Source organism: Anser anser, assembly GCF_964211835.1.
Source record: "Anser anser genome assembly, chromosome: 3".
Classification (NCBI taxonomy): Eukaryota; Metazoa; Chordata; class Aves; order Anseriformes; family Anatidae; genus Anser; species Anser anser.
Genome location: NC_139722.1, coordinates 51,203,528 through 51,225,024, shown reverse-complemented (window position 1 = coordinate 51,225,024; position 21,497 = coordinate 51,203,528). Strand labels below are relative to the sequence as shown.

The following is a 21,497-nucleotide window of genomic DNA, read 5'->3' as shown; positions in this document are numbered from 1 at the left end:
GGTGACAATAACAAATAATGTTAAAAGTACCAAATAATATTAAAAGTACTGTTTTCATGAAGCTATCACTGACTGCCCTGCCCTTTCAGAAAAGAGGAATCAGGAGTCTGATCATACAGAGGTGTTTGGCAGCATCTGTTGCTGGGTTCAGTGATATATATATATATCCAACTTATGAAGTCCAGCAAGACAGTCTTTTGTGGTTAACTAGGCAAAACGGGAAAGACAGATTACCTGATGATACACACTGTTCAGATAACTTCCGTGAGTTACTTACCTGTAAAATGCGTATTGTCTCCTGGGGACAGAAAAAGACAGCATAGTTCTGTTTTGTATCAGTCAAATTCATCCCAAAACTTAGTTAACTGTATTTTCAGCTGTAGGGGATATTTGGTACAAAAATGTTTCCAGCATACGAAGCAAGATCTGGTGAGCCAGTGCCAGTGAATTCCCCACCCACAAGAGTGGAAAAGTCTGAGCTGAGATACACTGGAGTATCACACATAGCTTGGTTGGGCAGAATACCAGCTGGGTAAGACATAAGATGGGGATAAAAGTTTTTGGCAATTAATGCCCTGCAAGAAACAGGGCTCCATCTCAATAACTTAAAGAATTGTCTGTGTAGACGATTTAAAAGAGCATTAACTTATAAACATCCTATTAATCTGGTAAATGCAACCTCAGATTGGCCCAGCACAGATGTCTATTTGTAAAAGACAGAAATGCATGCAGACTTTTCTGTCTGCTAATCCTACGCAGCAAGCACAGTCTGTAAGTTTTCTAGTGACCTTGCAGGTCCATCCAGTGACTCTGAGACCAAGGCAGCAATGAGCATGGCTGAGTCAACAGCAGGATCCTGCAGAGCAAATATAGCTGTACCTTTTCCCAACAGTTAACCCTTGCCCATCCCCATGTACTCACACAGAGTTGAAACCCTCTCCAGCCACAAGACACTCCTAAAAACTATGCATGCAGAATGCTTGAACCAAAATATAGCATTCAGTGGCTAAGCACCTTGCCTGTGATCCGTAAAAGTGCATGGTAGCTGTGTAAGAGGACAAAAAGCCCAGAGTTCCTGAGAGCTTTGCTCACCAGTAGCATATGTTGACACCGAGCTGCAGTTGCACACATTGTATACAGTACAACTGTCAGATTTTGGTTTTTGGCAACAAATGGAAAGGGATTTCTCCTGCAGGTCACTAAAGGCAGGAAGGTCAGGACAGTGGGGCACAGTGTTATTGCAGCTCTTTTTTTTTGCATGAAGTTTCCCAGCAGACTGAAGAAGAACTAAATCTTTGTGTCTACACTCATGAATAACATGTCTTTGACCTGAGGAATTTGAAATGTCTGTTATTCTGCTCCCAGGGAACAAGGAATGGTCAAATGTCCATCAGCCTGCAATTTGCAGTCTGGATTTTTAAAAGTCCACGTTTAAAAGTACTGGACATCAATTATGCTTTGATCTGAGAAGCAGATGTAGAAGTCATGTTGGTGCCCTCAGTACTTCCTTGCTGAATGAAACACCATAAGTAGACTCTCATATCTGTATGAGGTAAAAAAGAGTGCTTTGTAGTTAATGCTTTCTAAACATGATAAGCTGTACAATTTGTGCCTACCCAGAGTGGTTTAGAGCTAGGATCTCCAGGGGTCAAACCCTTTGTTTACCTACATCCCAGTCTGGCCAAGCAGTATTTTTATTGCAGTAAGAAGTGTGCCTTTTGGAGGGAGCCAGAAGCTGTTCTTAGAATGGGGTCATGCTTCAAGGAGCTGCCAGCCACAAGCTCCGCAGATTGTCCAAGTCACTCACAACAATTTAGAATTCTTCTTCCCAGATGCATCCAAAATGTTCAATTGAGGCTTGAGCTGGGAATGAATGTGACAGCCTTCACATGATGCCAGGGATCAGTTTTGCTCTCTGTAAAATGGGATAATCTTGTATCTCACAGCCATGTCTTAGAACAAAAGTCCCTGTTTGCAGTGAGCACGGAGTATCTCAGATGACAATACAAACTCTTAATAATAAATGCTTACAGATTTCTTTCTTAAATATGTTCAATGTTCTCCAAAGCCATCCAGTTGAGATGGGACAGAGTTACTAGCAGCAATAAGAACAATTCCCAGATACCAAATGTCTGGGGGTATTTTAAAGCTCTTCCTAAAAATTCTAGATTTACCAAAGGTGTTAGCATATATTTTATTTGCAGATTTTTGAATGCACAAGTATTCAATGGAGAAGGTAGCACCAGGGCAGGGTAATATAACAGAGCTCCCTTTGAAAGCTAATAGTAAATATCAGAAGAGAGACAACCTTGATGAAGGGAAACATCCCAAGATCATACTCTGAACTGGCCAGAATCAAGCAAACTCAAATGTAGCAAAAGAATTGCTTGGGTGATTCCGTCTATACACCAGAGCTAGCTTTGCAAGTCTCCCTTCGCAGTCAGGAGCGAACAGGCGCAGCTGACCTACTTTAGACACATTTTCATGTAAAAGGAATTAAAACACACAAAGGAAGTCTAGCTGGCTTCTTCCCATGTGGACATCTCCAAACTGCTGACTCCTGGCCTGCTGTGGTTTGGGCTTCCTAATCACGCAGTCCTGCTGCTCAGCTGTGAAGGTTGCTGGCCAGGACGGCCCTACACTCACACGGCCACAGCTGTGCTAGCACAGAAATGCACGTGGGGCAAGGAGGTCCTCCGAGGATCAGCCTGGGCCTGTCTTCATTGCTGACATAGACAAGCCAGGTGGGACCTGCTGAATGCTGAAAATTTGGCTTAGCTAGGGATTGGGCATTTCTGAGCAGGAAGATTCTATTGTAGGTGACAAAGACCAGGAATCTCTTTAGAAAAGAGTCCTACCTATTCTGAAGAAACCAGAGACACTTGGAATAGCATCAAATCAAGTGTACAGTAGAGGACTACTTTCTCAGAGCTGTTTGTGTAATTCTCTGATTTCAAAAAAAATAATTAAAGAAATAAAAGTACCAGAAGATATTCAAACAGGAAAACGTCTTTATTTTTAGGAAGGGCAGTAGGCTATTTATCTCAAGTTGGCCTAAGCAAACAATCTTCAAAAAGGCTCCAGTACTGTGGCTGCCAATTCTAAATACAAAAAAAAAAAAAAAAAGGATATATAAAATAAACAAAAGCAAGCATGTTTGGGTTGGGTTGAGAAATGTCCCCAGAGAGCAGATGGCTATTGTTTCCATGGCAATGCCATGTACTTTTGTACTTTTTGTACAGCAGATTGGTCTCTATTACATACAGACCCACAGATTTTAAAATGGGTGAAGGATATTTAGAGTATTCATTCACCCCTGTATAGCCGAAGACACAGAGTTTCACAGAATCAGTGTTATGTTGAATCCTAAACTTCTGTTTAGCTAAACCCTACTATCCAGAAAAAAACATTACCTCTTGATGTGACGCTGTCAAGAATGGAAGAATCCCTCACTCTGCTCAATTTGTCTGATTCTTTTCATCAATGCAATGAAAATGTGCTTTATTTACTCGCATCTCTGATTCTGACAGGTTTCAATAGATGATGCTATGCCTGTATCTCCTTATATCACAGGAGTAACATTTTTCTCTTTTCTTTTCCCTAGGCTCTGGGGCAAAGCTTGATAATGTTGAAGTAGCTTCTCTTCTCTTCTCATGCTACAATCATTTGTCTAGCCTCTTGACATATGAAGAAGTAATGTGAGGGGTTGTGAGAAACAAAAAAAAAAAAAAAAGTGCATTTTTGCCTCATGGAATAAAAAAATCATTGTTGTACATAAAATACGAGTGTTTATGACAAAGGATTGAAATTGTTTGTATTTTCATAAGTCTAGGATATTAGTTAATTAAGGTAGTTTTAATTTCATCACAGGCCTGTGAGTTTATACAATTTAAATGTGACCAGGCTGCATTCACTTTCACTACCCTGAATTGACTTTTAAAGTGAAAATCTACTAACACCATTGTGTTTTATCCTTGCCTTCACGTCTGAACATTCATGCAGCCTACAGAGGATCCTTCTCAGACCTGGAAAGCAGCATGCCTTTTAACTCTATATCTAGTAGCAAAGCGAGTAACACTCCTGGCCGGTTAAAACCAAGTCTCAGGCAACACTAGACCTAGCAGTGACTTGGCAGCTGATGTGACAATATGTGACTGCTACTTTGAGTGCTGTTCTTCAGCTTCAGTGCCCCCAGTGAACCATCTGTATCCTCTTTTACAATGGTCCTGGAGGCATGCACCATCTTTTGCTTCGGGTTTTGTTCTGGGTCAAATGCAAGGAGGCCCCTGGTCCAAGACTCGAAGTCATGAGTATGAGGAATATAACAAGGGCTGAAATTGCTTAACATAGATCATTTAACCCTGAACCCACCTCTCTCTGTGTACCCCAGCACTCAAGAAAAAGTTCTGGAATTAACACTGGTGAGGATCCAAGGAGCCTTTTACTGCAGAAGAGAGACCCTTTGTGCTTTTATATGGTCACAGGAAAGTCACAAGTTCCAATTCTAACTAAAGAGACATGACATGTTTTCTTACCTTTGATGCAGAGTCAATAGCTACATCTGAATTACTGAATAAAGCAGTCTGGGGACCTCCTAGTCGAGTAGCATAACACAGCACGTGTCCACATGCTTAAACTCTCTCTGTGCTTGCCCAGAAAAGAGCAGTCCCAGACATGTTGCCTCATGGGAACATGTCCTAAGAGATGCCATGCTCTGAGCTATGCCTGGACATTGTCAGGAAAAAAGCAATCTGTCAAAGAGCAAAATCAAGGCAGAAAATGAACCAGCAGTCAGCACGGATGTTCATAAGCCACTGTCTGAAACTATGCCTTGCCCTTTCTTTAGTTGGCTGAGGCAGACGTAACCGCAGAGAACACTCTGTGCATATTTACCAGCACAGCACTCTTTTGGGAAAAGCAAGGCAGAAGAGACAGGGTCACAACAAGCACACCTACCCCAGTGTGGCTGCACCAGTGTTGCTAGCTGGCAGTGTGGAAGGAATGGGGACCTGGTACTGCCCTTGGCTGCTCAGGTGCAGATCAAGAGCAGCTGCAACCAACCAAATTGGTGGAACTGCTTCAATATAAATGGGAGCAAACTCATAACCCTGTGTATCTAGACTGCCTTCCGTCTTCAGTCCCATCTTGCACCCATACCATCAGAAGGGTCTAAAGCAACAGTGCATGACTAGGGACTCCACAGCACTTGCAACACTGCAGCTGGTTCTTGTTTTTAAGAAATGTAATAATGAAAGCCAGGTGCAAGGGGGAGAGAAAATTAAATGCACTATGGGTATAAAAGATTTTCAAGAGCTCAGCAACATCCACATTAGATTGGACTTTTCAGCTTCAACTGGAATAAACATTGTTCCCTTGGGAAAAAAAGAAATATATATATATATACATACACACATAATAATTACAAAGATGTAATTGCTAATGCAGACCTAGCATTTTGGCCTACTGATTGTCTTCAGCATTCAGAAACAGACACTAGATGGATATGTTCCTCACTCAATTGTCTACATAACAATTTTTTGGGGAGGATATTTCCATTTTGTTCCAGAGCTGTTTGTGCTTTGTATGCAATTATTTTGTGCTCCCAGAACATTCAGCCATTGAATCCCTCAATTAGCTCAACACTCTAACACTTCTTTTTATAAATATGATGTTGGCTCACGCCCTGGAACAACTAACAGATCACTCCATTATCACTAGTAGGGCAAGGAGCAGCAAAAATATATCAGAATAATTGAGAATGCCTGAGAAAATTTCTGAACCCCAAGCAAACAACTGTATCCAATTTTCCTCCCATTCCCATCTCCCTCATAGCATTGATTGTTAATACCTCATTTCTGGTTTAAATTGATGCAACCCAGGGTTTAAAATAGTACATTAAAATAGTGAGCATGAGCACCTTCCAAGCTGTTGTGATGAACTGAGGAGTTATAGGGAGATAATATTGCCAGAAGTTAGCCAGGTGACTTAGGAGCCTACCTCTCATTCTCAAGAGGGGGTCTGACAGCCACAACAGCAGACACACCCCAGACTAAGGTAGATGTCTCAAGGGGCTGGGAAGTGTATCTGCTGAGAGTAGGGGGTAAGCTGGTTCCCAGCAGGCTCCAGTGGCAGCCATGCAAATCTGGCCATATAGCTGAAACCACTGATGCTGGGCTGAACTACACCTAACTTGCTAGTGTTGTGAGTGAACTAGATAAAAGCTTGCTTGTGACTGCAGTATAGACATACCCTTTGCTGAAGTTTATAGGATATTAGATTTATGGCCACCTGAAGCATATGCACAGACGCCTTTGCATATACTCATACATTTCCATTGTCCATATTCATCATCATATGTGAAAAAGGATTTTGCTTAGACCTGCAAAACCAAGAAAGCTTTTGGACAGACACTAGTGGACCAGCTAGGACCACCCACCAGCTGAAGGGCATAGGAGAACATAACATGCCTTAGAACTGTATGGGTGGAGAGAAATATTGCCAAGAAAGACACTGGGAAACGAATCTGTTTTCAATTTAGAAAATAATTGTCTGCCTTCCACAGTGTGTGGCGTAATCATTCAGCTGAAATCCTTAGTCTAGTGGGAGCCAGACCTACAGTTCTGTGTTAAGACTAAACAACTGAAACAAGCAGTGCAAACAGATAGTATTTCTGATGTCCCAAAGTGGATATGGATGAAGGCTTTTCCTCCGAGGAGCTATTATCTAAGAAAGTGTTTCCAAAGCAAACCGGATAAAAAATGGTGTGTAAGAATCTTAAAGGCAACCGAGTTTTCCATTTATGTTCATCTCAGCTCCTCAGAGCTCTCTGGGATAAGATTGGATTAGTGATTCAATTGTAAGCCTGTTTTTTAAAGCTTGTTGTTAGTCATCTCATAAGATATGTTATTTCCTAAATGAGCAGCTCATCCAACTGGATAAAAGCATCTATCCACCCTTGAGAGTGGAAACTCTCACAGAGATGAACCTCGGGATTGCTGGCTTTTGCTGCCCAGTGTCCCACAACTGTATCTGTAGCACAATGCAGGCATACGAGCTCAGGTCCCAGAAGCAATGGAGCTAAGTTCACTAGCCCCAGCCACCAGCAGGCCAGTGAGCAGTGCCACTCACAGGCTAGCTTTTGCAGCCAGTGGACATAACACTGAGCAGCACTGAATGAATATTGTAGTCTTGTTGTTCTTGTCATAGCTCAGAGTGGGCGTGCAAAGGCCCAGTGCAGAAAAGAAATCACCCTTTATTTCATGGCAACCTAGGAAGATGAGGAAGAGGAAGATTCAGAGGAAATCCAATCCTGATTAGAGCAGTATAATAAATAATAAGTGTCATATCTCATGCAAATGCAAATTATGTAAGATCATGACCTTCTGATTTGCTTGAATTTCCTACTTTTTTCAAGAGCAAGTGACCTCAGAACACAGAAAGCATTGTGTAGTCAGCTACAAAAGATATTTCAGGAGAGCCAAGTGTACCTCAGGCTCTGACGATTCTCTCTCTTCAAGTGCTAGCAAAAAGAGGGTGTGGTAAATAATTTCTGAAGATCTGAATGATACGCTAGGGCCTTCACAGAAGCTCTGCAACAACACTGCAAGAGTTATGCAAGAGTAAGAGCTTTAAGATCCAAAAGTTCATGAGTCTGCGTGGATCTAACATCATCTGTGTGATGCAGGGAGACTGCTACACAGGGTGAGCAGGCACTGCCTGAGCAGCAGAGGTTGCTCCTGAGATCAGCTTCTTCATGTCTCACCAACTTTGCACTACGGTGGAAGTTCCTCAGTGGAGAACAAGAAGTTACACATAATAGATACAAAATCAATCCTCTTTCATTTTATTTTTGTCTTTAAGTAAAAGCAATTCTTTTCCTATGAATGTACCTTCTTTACTGAATAATGATCAGTAACTTCTAGTTAACCCATCCTCTAACACAAAATGCAGTAGGAACCTGGCAGCCCACCCCCCAACCCCACACTGCAGGCACCCAATGCTGATCAGGGGCAGCACACAGGCAGGGGTGCTGGCAGCTTAAACATCGTGAGGCAAAAAGCAAGCACCAGGGCAGGGAGCATAAGAACAGACCGGAGTTCAGCAGTGTGTGCGTAGTCTGCTGCGATAGGGTTGTGGAGTGTGCTCGTGGGAGGCCTGACGGTTGTAGTTCTCGCTTTCCCCCGCCTCGTGCTTTCCCCTGCCAAACCTAACTCTCAGAATACACAGGCATAGGAAATACTTTATTTTTATTTTCTTGTTGCAGGGATGCCAAGAAGGATTTTACCGTACCAGCTCAGGAAAATGCTCTCCTTGCAACTGTAATGGCAATGCAAACAGATGCCTTGATGGATCGGGAATCTGTGTGGTAAGGAATTCCTCAGCCACTCCCTCATAGAATGACAGCACTAGTTTTTGTATCTTTTTTCTGATAACATGAACCTTTTCACCTTCTTTTTGCTCTTGCATGAGGCTTCACATGAAAGAAATATTTCCCAGGCAAACCCAAGAAACTGTGGGCCACGGTCTGACTCTACTATTAACACCAATGCCACCAATGCTCAGTTTCAATATAAAGCAAAAACTTCAGCTTTTTGCTGAAGGTCAGGGCCAAGATCAAAACAACAATGAGATTATCATAGCCAAATTTCATTCTCACTTAAATTATCTCTGCAGATTCAAAACACTTTTTGCATGCAGTATTTGTGAGAGTCAGTATGCTGGGGAAAATTTTTAGTCCATTAGAAGTGTGGAAAGAGTTTTGTGTCCCCCCAGAGAAAAATGCATAAATTCAAACACATTTCATTCTCCCTCAATGAATACATTGCTGTATATCATATAAACAATTTACAATGGTGAGTGACCCCTGTGAGTGTATACACATGTGTTACCCATAGTAATTCTGCTTCATGGCAGCCTCCTGCTGTGAAGGAACAACATGAGGAGGTTGAAATAATACACCAAGGGAAGAGCATGTTGAACTCCAAGGTAGTATTACAATTTCCCATATGTTCGGTCTCACTCATTATCAGCTCAGACAAAAAGCTGTGAGTTGCATTAGTAGTTGATCACTTGTAGCTCCAGAGCAAAATTCAGGGCAGTAAAACCAACTCCAATTACTAATGGGTAATCAGAGCAGTAATATGGTAAAGAAAGGATGGAAGTTAATACTGTAATGTATCTGAAACACATAGCAAGAGCTAGGCATTAGTGTACTCTTTACAGGTTTGTATAGATCCCAGAGCTCCAGTCTATGCCATGGATTTATTGTGTTACTTTTGACAAGTCATAAACCTTTGCCCTCAGTTTGTCTCTTTGTAAAATGGCCTTATAATATTCACATACTTTGCATTGCTGCAGCTTCTACCAAGTTTTCAGTTATAGCTATACACAGTGCCATGCTCCATGGAATATTTCCATTTCCATTCCCATGGGCGGAAGACAGTGCAGCTGTTCAGCCCAGGAATAATTATTATGGCTTGGCCACTGTAGTGTGCATAGGATCGGCTAGTTTCTGCAGAACACATATTGGACTAATTGGTTAACATTAAATTTTTTAAATGGTTTTACATTGTGAGGCATTCCCTGCTATTCTCTTTCACACGCACGTGACTTCTGTGCATGCGAAAATGACAAGAGGAAGTTTCTGATGGAAAACTTGAGAACAAGAGGGACAGCTTAGCAAATGTCTGCTTCTCATGACTCTGGTAACCAAAGAGTTTCTGGAGTAGAATATATGAGGTAGGAAAGTGATTATATCCTCAGTTTACAAACACAACAGAAGACTTGCTTCCTGTCTTCTACACAAAATGAGACTGATGTCAAGAGCTGGAGAGAAAGAAAAAAAAAGTTGCTGTATCATCAGGAAATAATCTCAAAGGATCTGTATATTCCTGACTAATGTTTCTCTAGTATACTAAACTCCCTTACTTGATCGGGTAGTAAAGAACAAACTAAGAGCTGAAGCCCAGTTTACTGCTTGAGTTCAAATAAGCCATTGGATGGCTGGTCTGAATGGTTTAATAAGCCATTAAGCTCAGGCCATTTAAGCTCAGGCATGATAACAAAACAGAACCAGAGATGCCCATGGGGACTGCAACAACAGGACTTCGCTGAGGATGTGGAGATCTCCAGGGAAGATCTTTCAATCTTCCAACTGGTGAAACTGGTAAACCACGAAGTGTGACTGAGAAAGCCAGGGAGAATAAATGCTTAAAGAAAGAAAAATGTAATTTGGATTAAAACAGGCAGAGGCATGTTAGATGAATGAATGAATAATTTGGGGAAAAGAGAGTTGACGGTTAAGAACATGATTGGTGTTAGAATAAGCAGTCAAAGTAGCCACCCCTAAGGGCCGTTCTTGAGAAGCACAGGAATGGATCTGACCAAAGTGTTCTGTGGGCTGAGCTTGGGCCAGAGAGCAGTAGGCATCTGTATGGCTGGGAATTTCAGGGAATAGATAGGACCACATGGTAATGAGAGTTCACTGGTTTCTTCCTCTTTAATTTTTAGGCAAATTATTCCAATGAATGTTGCAGTGGTAACCACCACACCTGATAGTTAGACATAAGACCTTCTGCATTCTGTTAATTTTTGAAATGCTGAGGGAGGGAGGGAGGGAGGGAGGGAGGAAGGAAGGAAGGAAGGAAGGAAGGAAATAGAGATGAGAGAGAGAGATTCTGTTCATATCCTTCACTATTGTTGTTGTTGACCTGCATTATATCCATATAAACCTGTTATCTCCCTGCTTCTAACATGCAACTCTGTTCTGAAGTTTTATCACAGACTCCCCAGTGGCAACCCAGGTTACTTTAACCATGTGTTATAGATGTTAATGAACAGCCTTAGCAGAAGATTTTTAGATGAACTGATGTTCAGCAAAGTTAAAAAGTTTTATGTTTGCATGTTTATTCACACAATTGAATGATTTAAATGTTTATATATATATATATAAGTTAATTCTGCTAACAATGATGGGAGACAACATGAAAACAATAATAACATTGTATTCGGTGGGTGGATAATTATTTTTTATTGTTGTTTAAATAATAACTAAGCTGTAAGAGCTGGATAAATGAACAAGCTTCAGGCATTATGAAAATGAAAAAGTACCCTACTTCAAAAGGGATGAAATGTAAGGGTCAGATTCCATACAATGCTCTAAGACCTTCATATTATGCAAATCCCCCAAATCAGTTCAGTGAATGTAGTTCCCACTGCATACAAATTAATGAAATTTTCGTTGGCCTCTGCCCTCAATTTGAAATCAAATAAAATTAAACTGCTATCAATGAAGCCTTAGGGTAAAGTACTCACATCCTTAATTCCTGCTGATATAAGTATCTATCATCTGGTCCTGTTTTAAAATTTCTCTCAGCTTATTCATAGAGTATAAATCCAACCCATTTGTCTCTAAAAGCTTATCAAATGATCGAATCAGTGAATCAACAATCTCATTGGGTAACCAGACAGAAGAAATTATTGCAAAGAGCCTTTCTTGGATAGATGTCCAGACAAAACTGGTACAGAAATCAATCACGTCATCCTGTGATTATAACTGAAGAGCCACTCAGCCCATTTTTTAGTGTGCCCAAGTGTTAGAAGAGCAGTCAGCACAGTGTAAACTCCATTTATGATATAATATAATACAGATGTCAAATAATACTTCATTTCAAATACATTATCTGGTAATGCATGTAAGGCTGATAGGGGAAGAAACATTATTTTTTTGTATTGATTTTAGACTTTGATATTTTAATAGTATTTTAACCTTCTCAACCCTAGCTAAAAGAGGAAAAGGAAGTCACTTGTAGGACCATGTAGCTTTTGATTTTGGAAACATTCATATATGTGATAACTGGGTCAAACTATAACAACTACAAGTTGCAGTCTGCAGATAGAGTGATGTGCATTTCTCCTGCATAAAGCCAAGCAATGAGGTTTACTGTCAGTAAGATCTGAAGATATGAGGGGAACATTTTGCCTCTTTCACCACCTCCAGACCCTACCCCACCAACAATCCACAACTGAGCTATTTCTTTAGTGTCTTTGTTGAGGGATCAGCTGTTGAAAATTCAGCCATGGCAGCAGGCTTCAAATGACTTGAAAACTGAGCAAAACATCACAGCAGCCATGAGGATCATCTCTGAAATGAGTGGCATACAGAGATGAAAAAGCTTGCCTAAAACAATGAGCTCTAATACTATATGCCATTAACAACATAGGCAGATTTTACGATATTAAAAATTTTGCATTACATTAGGAAGGAAGTCACTTGAGGCGGCTGCACAGTACTATGACAGTGACTTCAGAAGAACACAGCGAAATGAATTGGCAGTCTGAAAGGATTAAAAAATTGTAAAGTTGGATATCCTGACAAAATTTTTGTTGGACTGAGTTATCAGTGTGCAATAACCACAGAAAGTGGTTACTGCTATTAATGGAGGGTAAATATTATTCTGTGGTTAGATCTTCATAAATGCATAAAGGCACACAGAGCAGGAACAGTAAGTCTGGAGAGAACATTACAGCTTGTGTGTGCCTACCTACAAAACTTCAAGTGCTATGTTATCCTCTGCTACATATATTTGATCGGTATGTATATAAGGTATCCAAAGAGTACACAAAAATAAACAGGTGGATCAATAGATAGATAAGTAGATAATGACCATTTTCAGAACAAGAAAGGCCAAAGGATCATAATGATGGAGAGGATAAATTCTCTGGTATCCTTTCCAGCCTTTTATGGAATTCTTGACAATAGAATGTACTGTCGTGTAAGTGATTTGTGTTTAAGTGTTTGGGTTTACATCTGAGTGGAAAGGTTGGAACCAATTTGGCAGTTCTGCCTGAGAGGATAATATGTTCCACATGATTGCCAAGGCAGGTCTGGAGAACCGCCAGTGGATCTACAAACATCCATCAAGCACGAGCACAAAACCACAGGGAGCTAGCAAAACTCTCCAGCTTATTAGGTACTCCTGGCTTCATGAAGAGCCTTGCAGCTTGCAGCTCACTCTTTCCTTCTTGAAAGATGGACTGCATCTATCTATAGTGCCCAAGGTGATACACCTTTGGAAAGCTAACAAGAACTACAACAGTCTGGTGTTGAAATGCAGCCCTTGTCCAGAGGGTTTTTGTACACACTTGTCAGAAGTGCCAGTGCTAATAGTCTCAGTGCCTCAGATGGAGAAATTTCCCTCCCCCTTGGCTCTGTTTTAACATAGAATATTTGCTGTCCTAACGGTTTTACTATTGAAAACTTGCAACAACGACACTAACGCGATCACTTTCCCTGCACAGCCTCTTCAAGAGGCTTGTAGGAAGCCAGACCAAGACTGCAAGGAAGTGCTGCCCTTGCTCTCACACTAAGCTAAGGCAAGTGATGGATGGAGAAAGTAGAGAGCCAAATGTTTTTGGCAAGACATGAACTCCCACTTTACTCAGCACAGGACAAGCTCTACAAACCAAAACTTTGACATAGATGGGCTATAATGACCCACACCAGACAAGTTTCAGGGCTGAGTTTTGTTGCTATTCTCATTATTTCAGGTGGTCAGCTGTCTTTACGTTACACGTAGAGGTTGCACAACATTTAGTGTTTCTTTTTACTGCCTCATCTCTTCCATGAAATTTTGAAAGCTAACACTGCAGCTCACCCACTGTGGCTGGAGAGAGAAGGATGAAATCATAAACCTTAAAGACGAAAAAGATAAAACACGTAAATCTCATGGCTTTCAAGTCATTATGCTGAAGTACTTTTTTTACTATTATTATTTTGGGACAGCAATGAGCTTTGGCATGCTGGCATGTGCACTACTATGCAGCTCTGTAACCTCAGATAGGGGGGCATGTCACAGATTTGGAGATTTTTAAATCTGCATCCAGATACTATACCTCAGGCCAATCTCTACTGGCCTAGCAATAAATACAGACAGACTGGACAGTAATATAAACCAATTTCATCACTCTACACATATAATTTATTTATTCCCATCCAATCTTTCTACATTAACAATTGCTACAAAACTGCCTCTAAGAAGAACAAGAAATAAGGGAGAAAAAAATAAATCAGTTCTTGCTATCTTGTAACAATGACTGCTTTCATCTGCAAAGTAATATTCAGAATTCCTAACCGAGGTTTGAGGGTACTTCCAGATTTCACAGATAATGTTTTTAGGGTTTATTTTATTAGAAGTAGTATTTTGTTCACTTTACTAGCCTCACTAGAAGCAGGGCTGGATATTAACTTTTGTTGACCTGGAGAGCCTCCATACCATCCCGCATTAGGTGCCTAACAGGGGTGCCCTGCATCGCTCTGTGCTAGGGCCTGTCTTTCTCCTTTAACTCTAGAGGGTACAGAAAATTTGTCATCTACCTGTTACCTGTGGAAGAGGTACAGCCTGCCCAAATTGCACTGTGTTAGCCTTTCAAGGAAATAACCTTCCTAAAGTAATTGTCTAAATGGCACATTTAATGAAGCCAGTGCCTCTGAAGACCATTAAAAAGAGCTCTTCTCTCTTCAGGATCCTAAGTTAAGGTGGGACAGATTCCCACATCTTAGATTTTTAGTAATACTCATTTGCAGAAAAGCATGTTTGTCTTTTGGGGGGACAAATTATAATTTTACTTGTCCTGCCTGAAGAGAATCAACAAACTCTTCAATATTATTTCTGCACAAGCATATTTACAGAGCAGAACTGCATCACACTAAGTGCTCCGTGATCTCAGAACAGCAATTCTGGTTTTGCTTTCCAAGCAGAGAAGTGCAGGAGCTCAGTGATGACAATCACTCCCCCCACAGCACCTTTTCATGTGCAAATATGTGGAGTACAGATGGTTACAGTAAGGGCAAGGTAGAAATGCTCACCCTGACTGATGACGCTCCATGAGACCAGAGCAGTTTGACCAGCAAAGGTCAAACTAAGGCATTTTCTAACACAGAAAAATACAATCCAGACACTCTGTCATATGACACGTTGCTGCTGGTGTAATGACGGATGAATGATGGTGTGCTATATCCTCATATAGAAGCTTTCAGAAGCCAGGCTGTTATTACATCAGATTACTTCCTCTGAAACTGAATTGTCCAAGGAAAAAGGACACCTCTGCCTACTTTTGCTTTATGAAAATAAAGGCTGTATTAACATGGGCATACGGAAAGAATTCAGCATAGAACTTCAGCTTAATGTAAATTCCAAACATAGTTTACCAGAAAAAAAAAAAGAAAAAAAGAAAAAAAAGTATTTTATAGCTTTGTTGCAATACTTTTCACTGCACAGCTCTGTCTGTTTTTGTGAACTGTACCATGTCTCACTCTGTTCTGTGCAGACAGGCAGCAATTTTCTGCTAGCTTCAGTGCTTGATGTCCTAAGAGACATATCAAATGACTATTTTCTAGAGATCTTTACTTCAATTTTCCTTGTCTTTCAAAGGAAACAAACAAAAAAAAAAACTGAGTTGCTTTATTTGAAAAAAAATAGACAAGAATATTACTAAACATGTTTCACAATTTTGTGAATTCCTTTGAACAAACCACTGAGACAGAAAAGGCTGTGAACAATCACACACGCAGTCAGATTTATGACACCTACATTAAATGATGCCTTTCATTCTAAAACAGGTATGAATGCTTGCACCAAGAATACCCCTTGTAAGTCTTACAACAAAGCACTTTAATATCCAGTTTCTCAAAGAATGCTAAAAATGGAATTCCATTTTTTATCCCATGATTATTTCTCAGTCAAAAGTGGCCAGTTCAGAAGCAAAACATTTTTCTCAAACTACAAAACCAACCTCACTCAGCGCTGAGAATCCCTCATGAGCTTCAGGGAGGGTATCCTCCCTCCTTCAGCGATGTCTCATAGGCTTACTGTAGTTAGTAGCTTTGTTGGAGATGCCAAGATAACACAAAATAAAACATAAAAGGACACCTTTTATCACTTTAAAACTGTAATTCTAAATATCCACAGGAGTGCTGATTTGTTAAATAAGATAACGACACTTCGTCATAATCACTGGAGAAAAACCTCAGAAGTGCCTCCAGCACTCATCTACGATGTTCTTTGGGGTAAAAGGGCCTTTTAGCACTTCCCTTCAGTTTAGAAGATGAAAAGCACTGCAGATTTAAGGAGCAGCATCGGCTATCCTGCTGCCCTGCTGTTATCATCCCAAAAGTGTCTGAGCTCTGGAAACCACTAACGGATTTATTCTGCTAGTACCCACATGTTGTCTGGGGAGCTGAGGCCAAGAGAGGTGATGTGAATTGCTCAGAGGGAAAACAAAGAGCATGACAAAGGCTGCAATTGAATGCAGCCCACCTGAGACCTCTGTCAGCATTTTAGATACAGGATCCTTCTTTCTCTTTGAGCTCTCGATGCCCACAGTCTCATCTCCTCCTTGTGGTGCATTAAAATTGCGTATGCATTGAATAATGACAAACACGAGCTATTTTTTAAACGGTGTTAGCCTTCTACTGCCTCTTGTCTCACACCACGTGTCACAGCAGCCTTGTGGTTCATGCACTCTTGCAGGAATAGAGTGCAAGAGCTGGACATCTCCACAGTGGCTGCCTGTAGCTCTGCCCTTGTTTACTCCTCTCGGCTTCTCTGCTCTCACCAGGCTTCTTTTCTCCACCTTGTCTGAGTCAAAATTTCTTTCTTTTCTCATTTTAGAGCCCTTTTGTTAAAAGAACTTTCTGGTTTTGTGCATAGTAAATACTCTCTTTACATGAAATATTACTACGAAAAAACACTTTATGCTCTGCAACTATTTGTGTCTACTTCATTTAAAGATCCATGGAGAAAGAGGCTGGCCTTTTTCTTTTTTCCTTATCATATTCTACCTGATGTAGAGTTCTCTGGTCAAATGGCTTTCTGGCTTTATAGAAATAAATGATTGCTGTGCAGTAGGTTCTGTATGACTAGAAAAATGCAACAACACAAGCCTTGAATCCTCCTTGAATCAAAAGAGGTCTGAACTAAATTAATAAGTCCTAACTGGGGCACTTTAATAAGATTCAAATAAAGAAGATTGGCTAAAAAACATCAGATGCGCTCTGGCAAGAGTGATTGTCCTTTACTGAAATGATGTTTTTCAATGGAAATTGATGATATTGGCACACAGGATTATGAAAAAAAATCATCAGTGTTGCCAGGGCAGAATTCTGCCACTAAACCAAACTTTTAATATTGGGATACAAAACTCATTTAGCAATGCATGTATGTACAAGTGAAACAGAACTATTTGTTTTCATTAAACATCTTCCCTAATCTCATCCCTCTTTCCTCATACTGTTTTATTCAAAGCACACTCTATGGTTGGAGTAGAAAGTGAGTTCCAGATCTGTAGGGTCTTGGCTCAGCAGGACATCAGTAAGCTAAGCTCACCTACCCCCAGCTTGGTGCTACTAGAGGAGCTCTGCCCACAGAACCCAGCGTGAAACACCGCCAGCGCTCCCGAAATCTGACACACAACTTCCCAGTTCTTTCAGACACCACCAGCTGCTGACAGCTCGGAGACTTCTGCAATGGGATTTAATGACTACTGGAGGAGAAACTGGGGCACCACAGTCATTTCCTAGAACCTGCGCCAACTCTGAGCACCACACAAGAGGTCCCCTTGCAGGGCCTGACCGAAGGCCTCTGCAGTCAACATTGGGTCTCCCATGGTGACAACAGGACATATTGTTTGGGGATAACGCCCAGCCTGGCCTGTTTCTGAGGTCTCTTGGCTTCATACTCCACCAGCATCCACAATTGCTGTATTAAGGAACATTAATATACATACATACATACACACATAGCATACATACAGCCTGAATTCTCTTAGTGTTAATTTACGAACGCATTCCCCATGAATCTCTCTTGGAAATTTTCACCCCTGCAAAAACTGTCGCCTCCTGGCAGCAAGTTGCAGAAGTTTCTTATCTTCTGGATAAAGAAGTACCTTTTAAAGTGAAACCTCCTAAAACTGAAGTCTCCTAATAATTTTACTGAGTGTCCCTCTTCTCCTGTACTACAGATTTTGAGAGAACAATTGTCCTGCATTCAGTTTATTTCCCATCTCTGTTATTTTACATACCTCAAATACCCTCTCCTGTCAGCCTTTATCTCCCTCTGAACAGCCCTAACATTTTCAGTCTCTATTCATAAGCCACTGGTGAATACAGAACAAAACTGGTCTCAGGACCAAAGCTTAAGTGATCTAAATAGTGACTCTTCCCCATTCTGAAAAGTGACCATTACATCTGACCCTTTGCTTCCTAGTCTTTACCAGATTTCAATTAGTAAAAGAAACATTCTTCAAGTCCTCTGACAATTTAGTTGACTTTTTTGAAAGTCCATAAATGTCCTCTGGATCCCCTTCATACTCTTGCTTATTTGCACCATTATACAGCAGGTTAGTGAAGCAGCACTCCCTGACTCAGATGGTGCTTAGTCGCACACTCAGAGACCTTCTTCTTCATTACAGATGCTGTCATCTTACCAGGGATGGAAATTACATTCATCAGTCCATAGCTTCCATGATCTGCTGTTTGCAGGTCTGAAAAGGAAAGAATCAAGGACATGAACCCAAAACTACAGCAAACATGCACTGCACAGAGTAGTGCTCTGCACACTTCTGCCATGGACCTGGCCCTTTGCTTGCCTTTCATAGCTATTTGCATCCGTACTGTATCAGTGCGAAGTGGTGTCATTGGAGAGTTCTGATTCAGGGGTATTGCAAAACTCATTGCACATTTGCAAGAAAGAAAAGTGCTTCTGTGCACCTTTCCTACTCTTTGAAAAGCAATTCAGCAAGACAATTAGAATTTGGAGGGCTGTGTTTTTTCAATGGCAGCTTCTGGGTATTTTGCTGAAATGAAGGCAGGAGCATTGCCATGTGCATAGGGGAAAGCCCACGTAACCTGTCACATCTGTGTGTAACCATTTTTAAATTAAATGATATAAAAATGCTTATTTGGGCATGCAGAACCTCTGAATTCAATTTAGTGTCCTTTACAGAGAAATTTGACTGCAGTGTGTGTGTGTGTGATTGAAAATGTTATCTGAGGCACAATTTTCTACCCAGGATCATGAAATATTTTCAAATAAATATTCTGTATAAGTTACCATAGCTTGATTTATTGTCTTAGAACTCCAAAAATATCAACCAGTGGCTGATTTGCCTCTGCATGGGGAATTATATTTCCTCAGAAATATCAGACTGCAGAGATAAAATTTGCTTTGAAAGTGAGTGACATTTTGTGCAGTTGCTCTGTATTTTATAAAAAAGCCACTGCAAATGCAGTTTGGCATGAGAAAGAAATATGTTAGGCTCCCACTTCTTCCCACCATTAAACAGACCTCCTTTAAGATGAGAACATGGCATCCCTTAATAGTGTAACACGTTTCATCTCAGGAGAAAAGCATCAGAGCTACATGGTGTATTAGCCACCATTTGCCTGCAGATTCCCCTGATGCTCTTTTCCAATCATCAAGCCCAAGGAGCAGCCTCGCTGAAACCTGCCTAGACTGAAATCTGTTGACAGCATTTACCAGCAGACATTTTTCTTGTTGGTTTGATTGCAGCAAAAGGGACCTTTCCTGCTGGCACTTACAACTCAGCAAAGCTGACCGCTACACTTGAGTACCCATGGCATCTCTGACAGCAGCCGGTGCTGTTTCTGCTCCAGCACCTGGCACACACGTATGTCTGTTTTGTCCTGTCCTGCACCTTGCCAACACTCACCGGCTGGCCAGTGTGATCATTCAGAGCATTTTTATTTGTAGCAGTACTAGCTAATACTGGGTCTGGTTTCATCCTTCAGTTCCTTGAAGGATTGGGGTCTGGCTTCAGCCCCTATTCTGTTTGGCCAGGTGTTCAGCTAAATGATTTCTTTCTGAACTAGGCAGTACCTTCATCTGACTTTCATCACTCTCTCTCTTTTCACTGAAGGACTGCCAGAGAAACACGACAGGGGAGCACTGCGATCAATGTCCGGACGGCTTCATCAGTGACGTTGTCAGGGGAGTGCCCACCTTCTGCCAGCCTTGCCCTTGTCCCCTGCCAGGAGCTGCCAAGTACGTGAAGAGTCTTTGTTTGTCTTTGGTTTGGGCTGCTTTGGGCCCTTTGCAAGGTGGGGGCAGCATCCCTGCCTGCGTGCATGAGACAAAGCTTCTGCCCTTCCCAGCAGAGGAAAATAAGAGGACTTCCCACTTACAATCACAGTATTTGATATTCGAACAAATTCAAGTTCTCCCTCTTTTATGTAGGAGAGATTACTCAGCTGTCTGGCTACTTTTAGGAATGCCTAAAAGACGAGTTACCGAGGAAGGTAGCAGCAGGGATGTGTGTAGTAGAGACAGACAGACAGGCAAAAAGGGCAGTCCATGACCCCCAGAGGGTGAAGCCAACCAGGACAGAGCACAGCCTGGCAGACTCCTCTGCAAATAGCGGCACAGATAAAAGGAAGGAGTGGGAGGACTCTGTGACAGGTACGCTGCCACTTCAGCTGACACACGGCCACCTTCAGGAAAGAAGCTCTAAGGCCTAGTAGAAAACCAAGGCTGAGCCAAAGAGCTCCAGGTGTCACCCACTTTGTGCCTTCTGAAGAAGCAGAAAGCTACAAACTGTAATCAGTTTTTGGAAACCTGGTGGCACATCAGTAGCGCAGGTGAACAGTACATAACCAGCTTCCTCTTGCTTGAGTTCCACGCTCCATGAGAAAGGCATCCAGGCAAATCGCAACGCAGGGCCCAGAAGAAATGCTACGTGCCAATGGGTTGAGGCTATTTTTAGTTGAGCTACCTACTCCCCTTGTGTGTTTTTTTTTTTTTTTTTCCCATTCTACTTTCAAGCAGGGCTTGTCACAAAGGGGGAATTTTCTCATCGTGTTTGTTTGTGGTTGCTATAACGTTACTCATCCAGCCCTAAGGTGGGATGAGCCGTGCTTTGCTCAGCTGCGTGGTGGCACAAGCCCAAAATGGCAACAGGACAAAATCTCTCTGGCCAAAGTCCTACAGGTCACCTCCTGGCTTTCGTGGCGAGCTGCAGACATGAGGAGGGCTTTGGGGTGGAGAACAGCTGTTGTTGAAAACCCGCAGTTTTGACTAGGTTAGAGAGAAAACCCTCAAGAGACAGGGGAAGAACCTGTTTTTGCTTACATTTATAAAGGCTTAGGAGGGAGGGTGCTCACAGACAAGGCTTCCTGTTTCCTCCAGTTTCAGTAGCAGAGGTAATGCCAGAAATAGTAGAAGTACAACAGTCGGAAGCAGTGCTTTCTCCTTAGCAAAAGGGATTTTTTTAACCTGTTGGGCACAGAGCAGCCACATGGGTGTAAGGAACAGCACTGCTAACCACAGCCTGGGCTGCCCGCTCCCAAAACCCAGCCAGGACACAGCAGGGTGGCTCAGGCACACCTCCAGGCCTTCCTCCCTGCAGTGCCACTTGGCAGAGCATGGTCAGTTCTGCCTGAGCCCAGACCCTGCCTGAGCCCGCAGACCGCTGGGCTTTGTGGC

At 41.7% G+C, this 21,497-nt stretch overlaps 1 protein-coding gene across 1 annotated transcript in view; it reads left to right on the top strand.

Annotated features, from left to right (window-relative positions):
- LAMA4 (laminin subunit alpha 4) overlaps positions 1 to 21,497 on the top strand; it is a 98,699-nt gene that overhangs the window by 12,897 nt on the left and 64,305 nt on the right. Inside the window, exons 2-3 of the mRNA XM_083829578.1 lie at positions 8,264 to 8,365; positions 19,936 to 20,060. Of these exons, the coding sequence (XP_083685704.1) occupies positions 8,264 to 8,365; positions 19,936 to 20,060 (227 nt within the window). The remainder of the gene's footprint in view (positions 1 to 8,263; positions 8,366 to 19,935; positions 20,061 to 21,497) is intronic.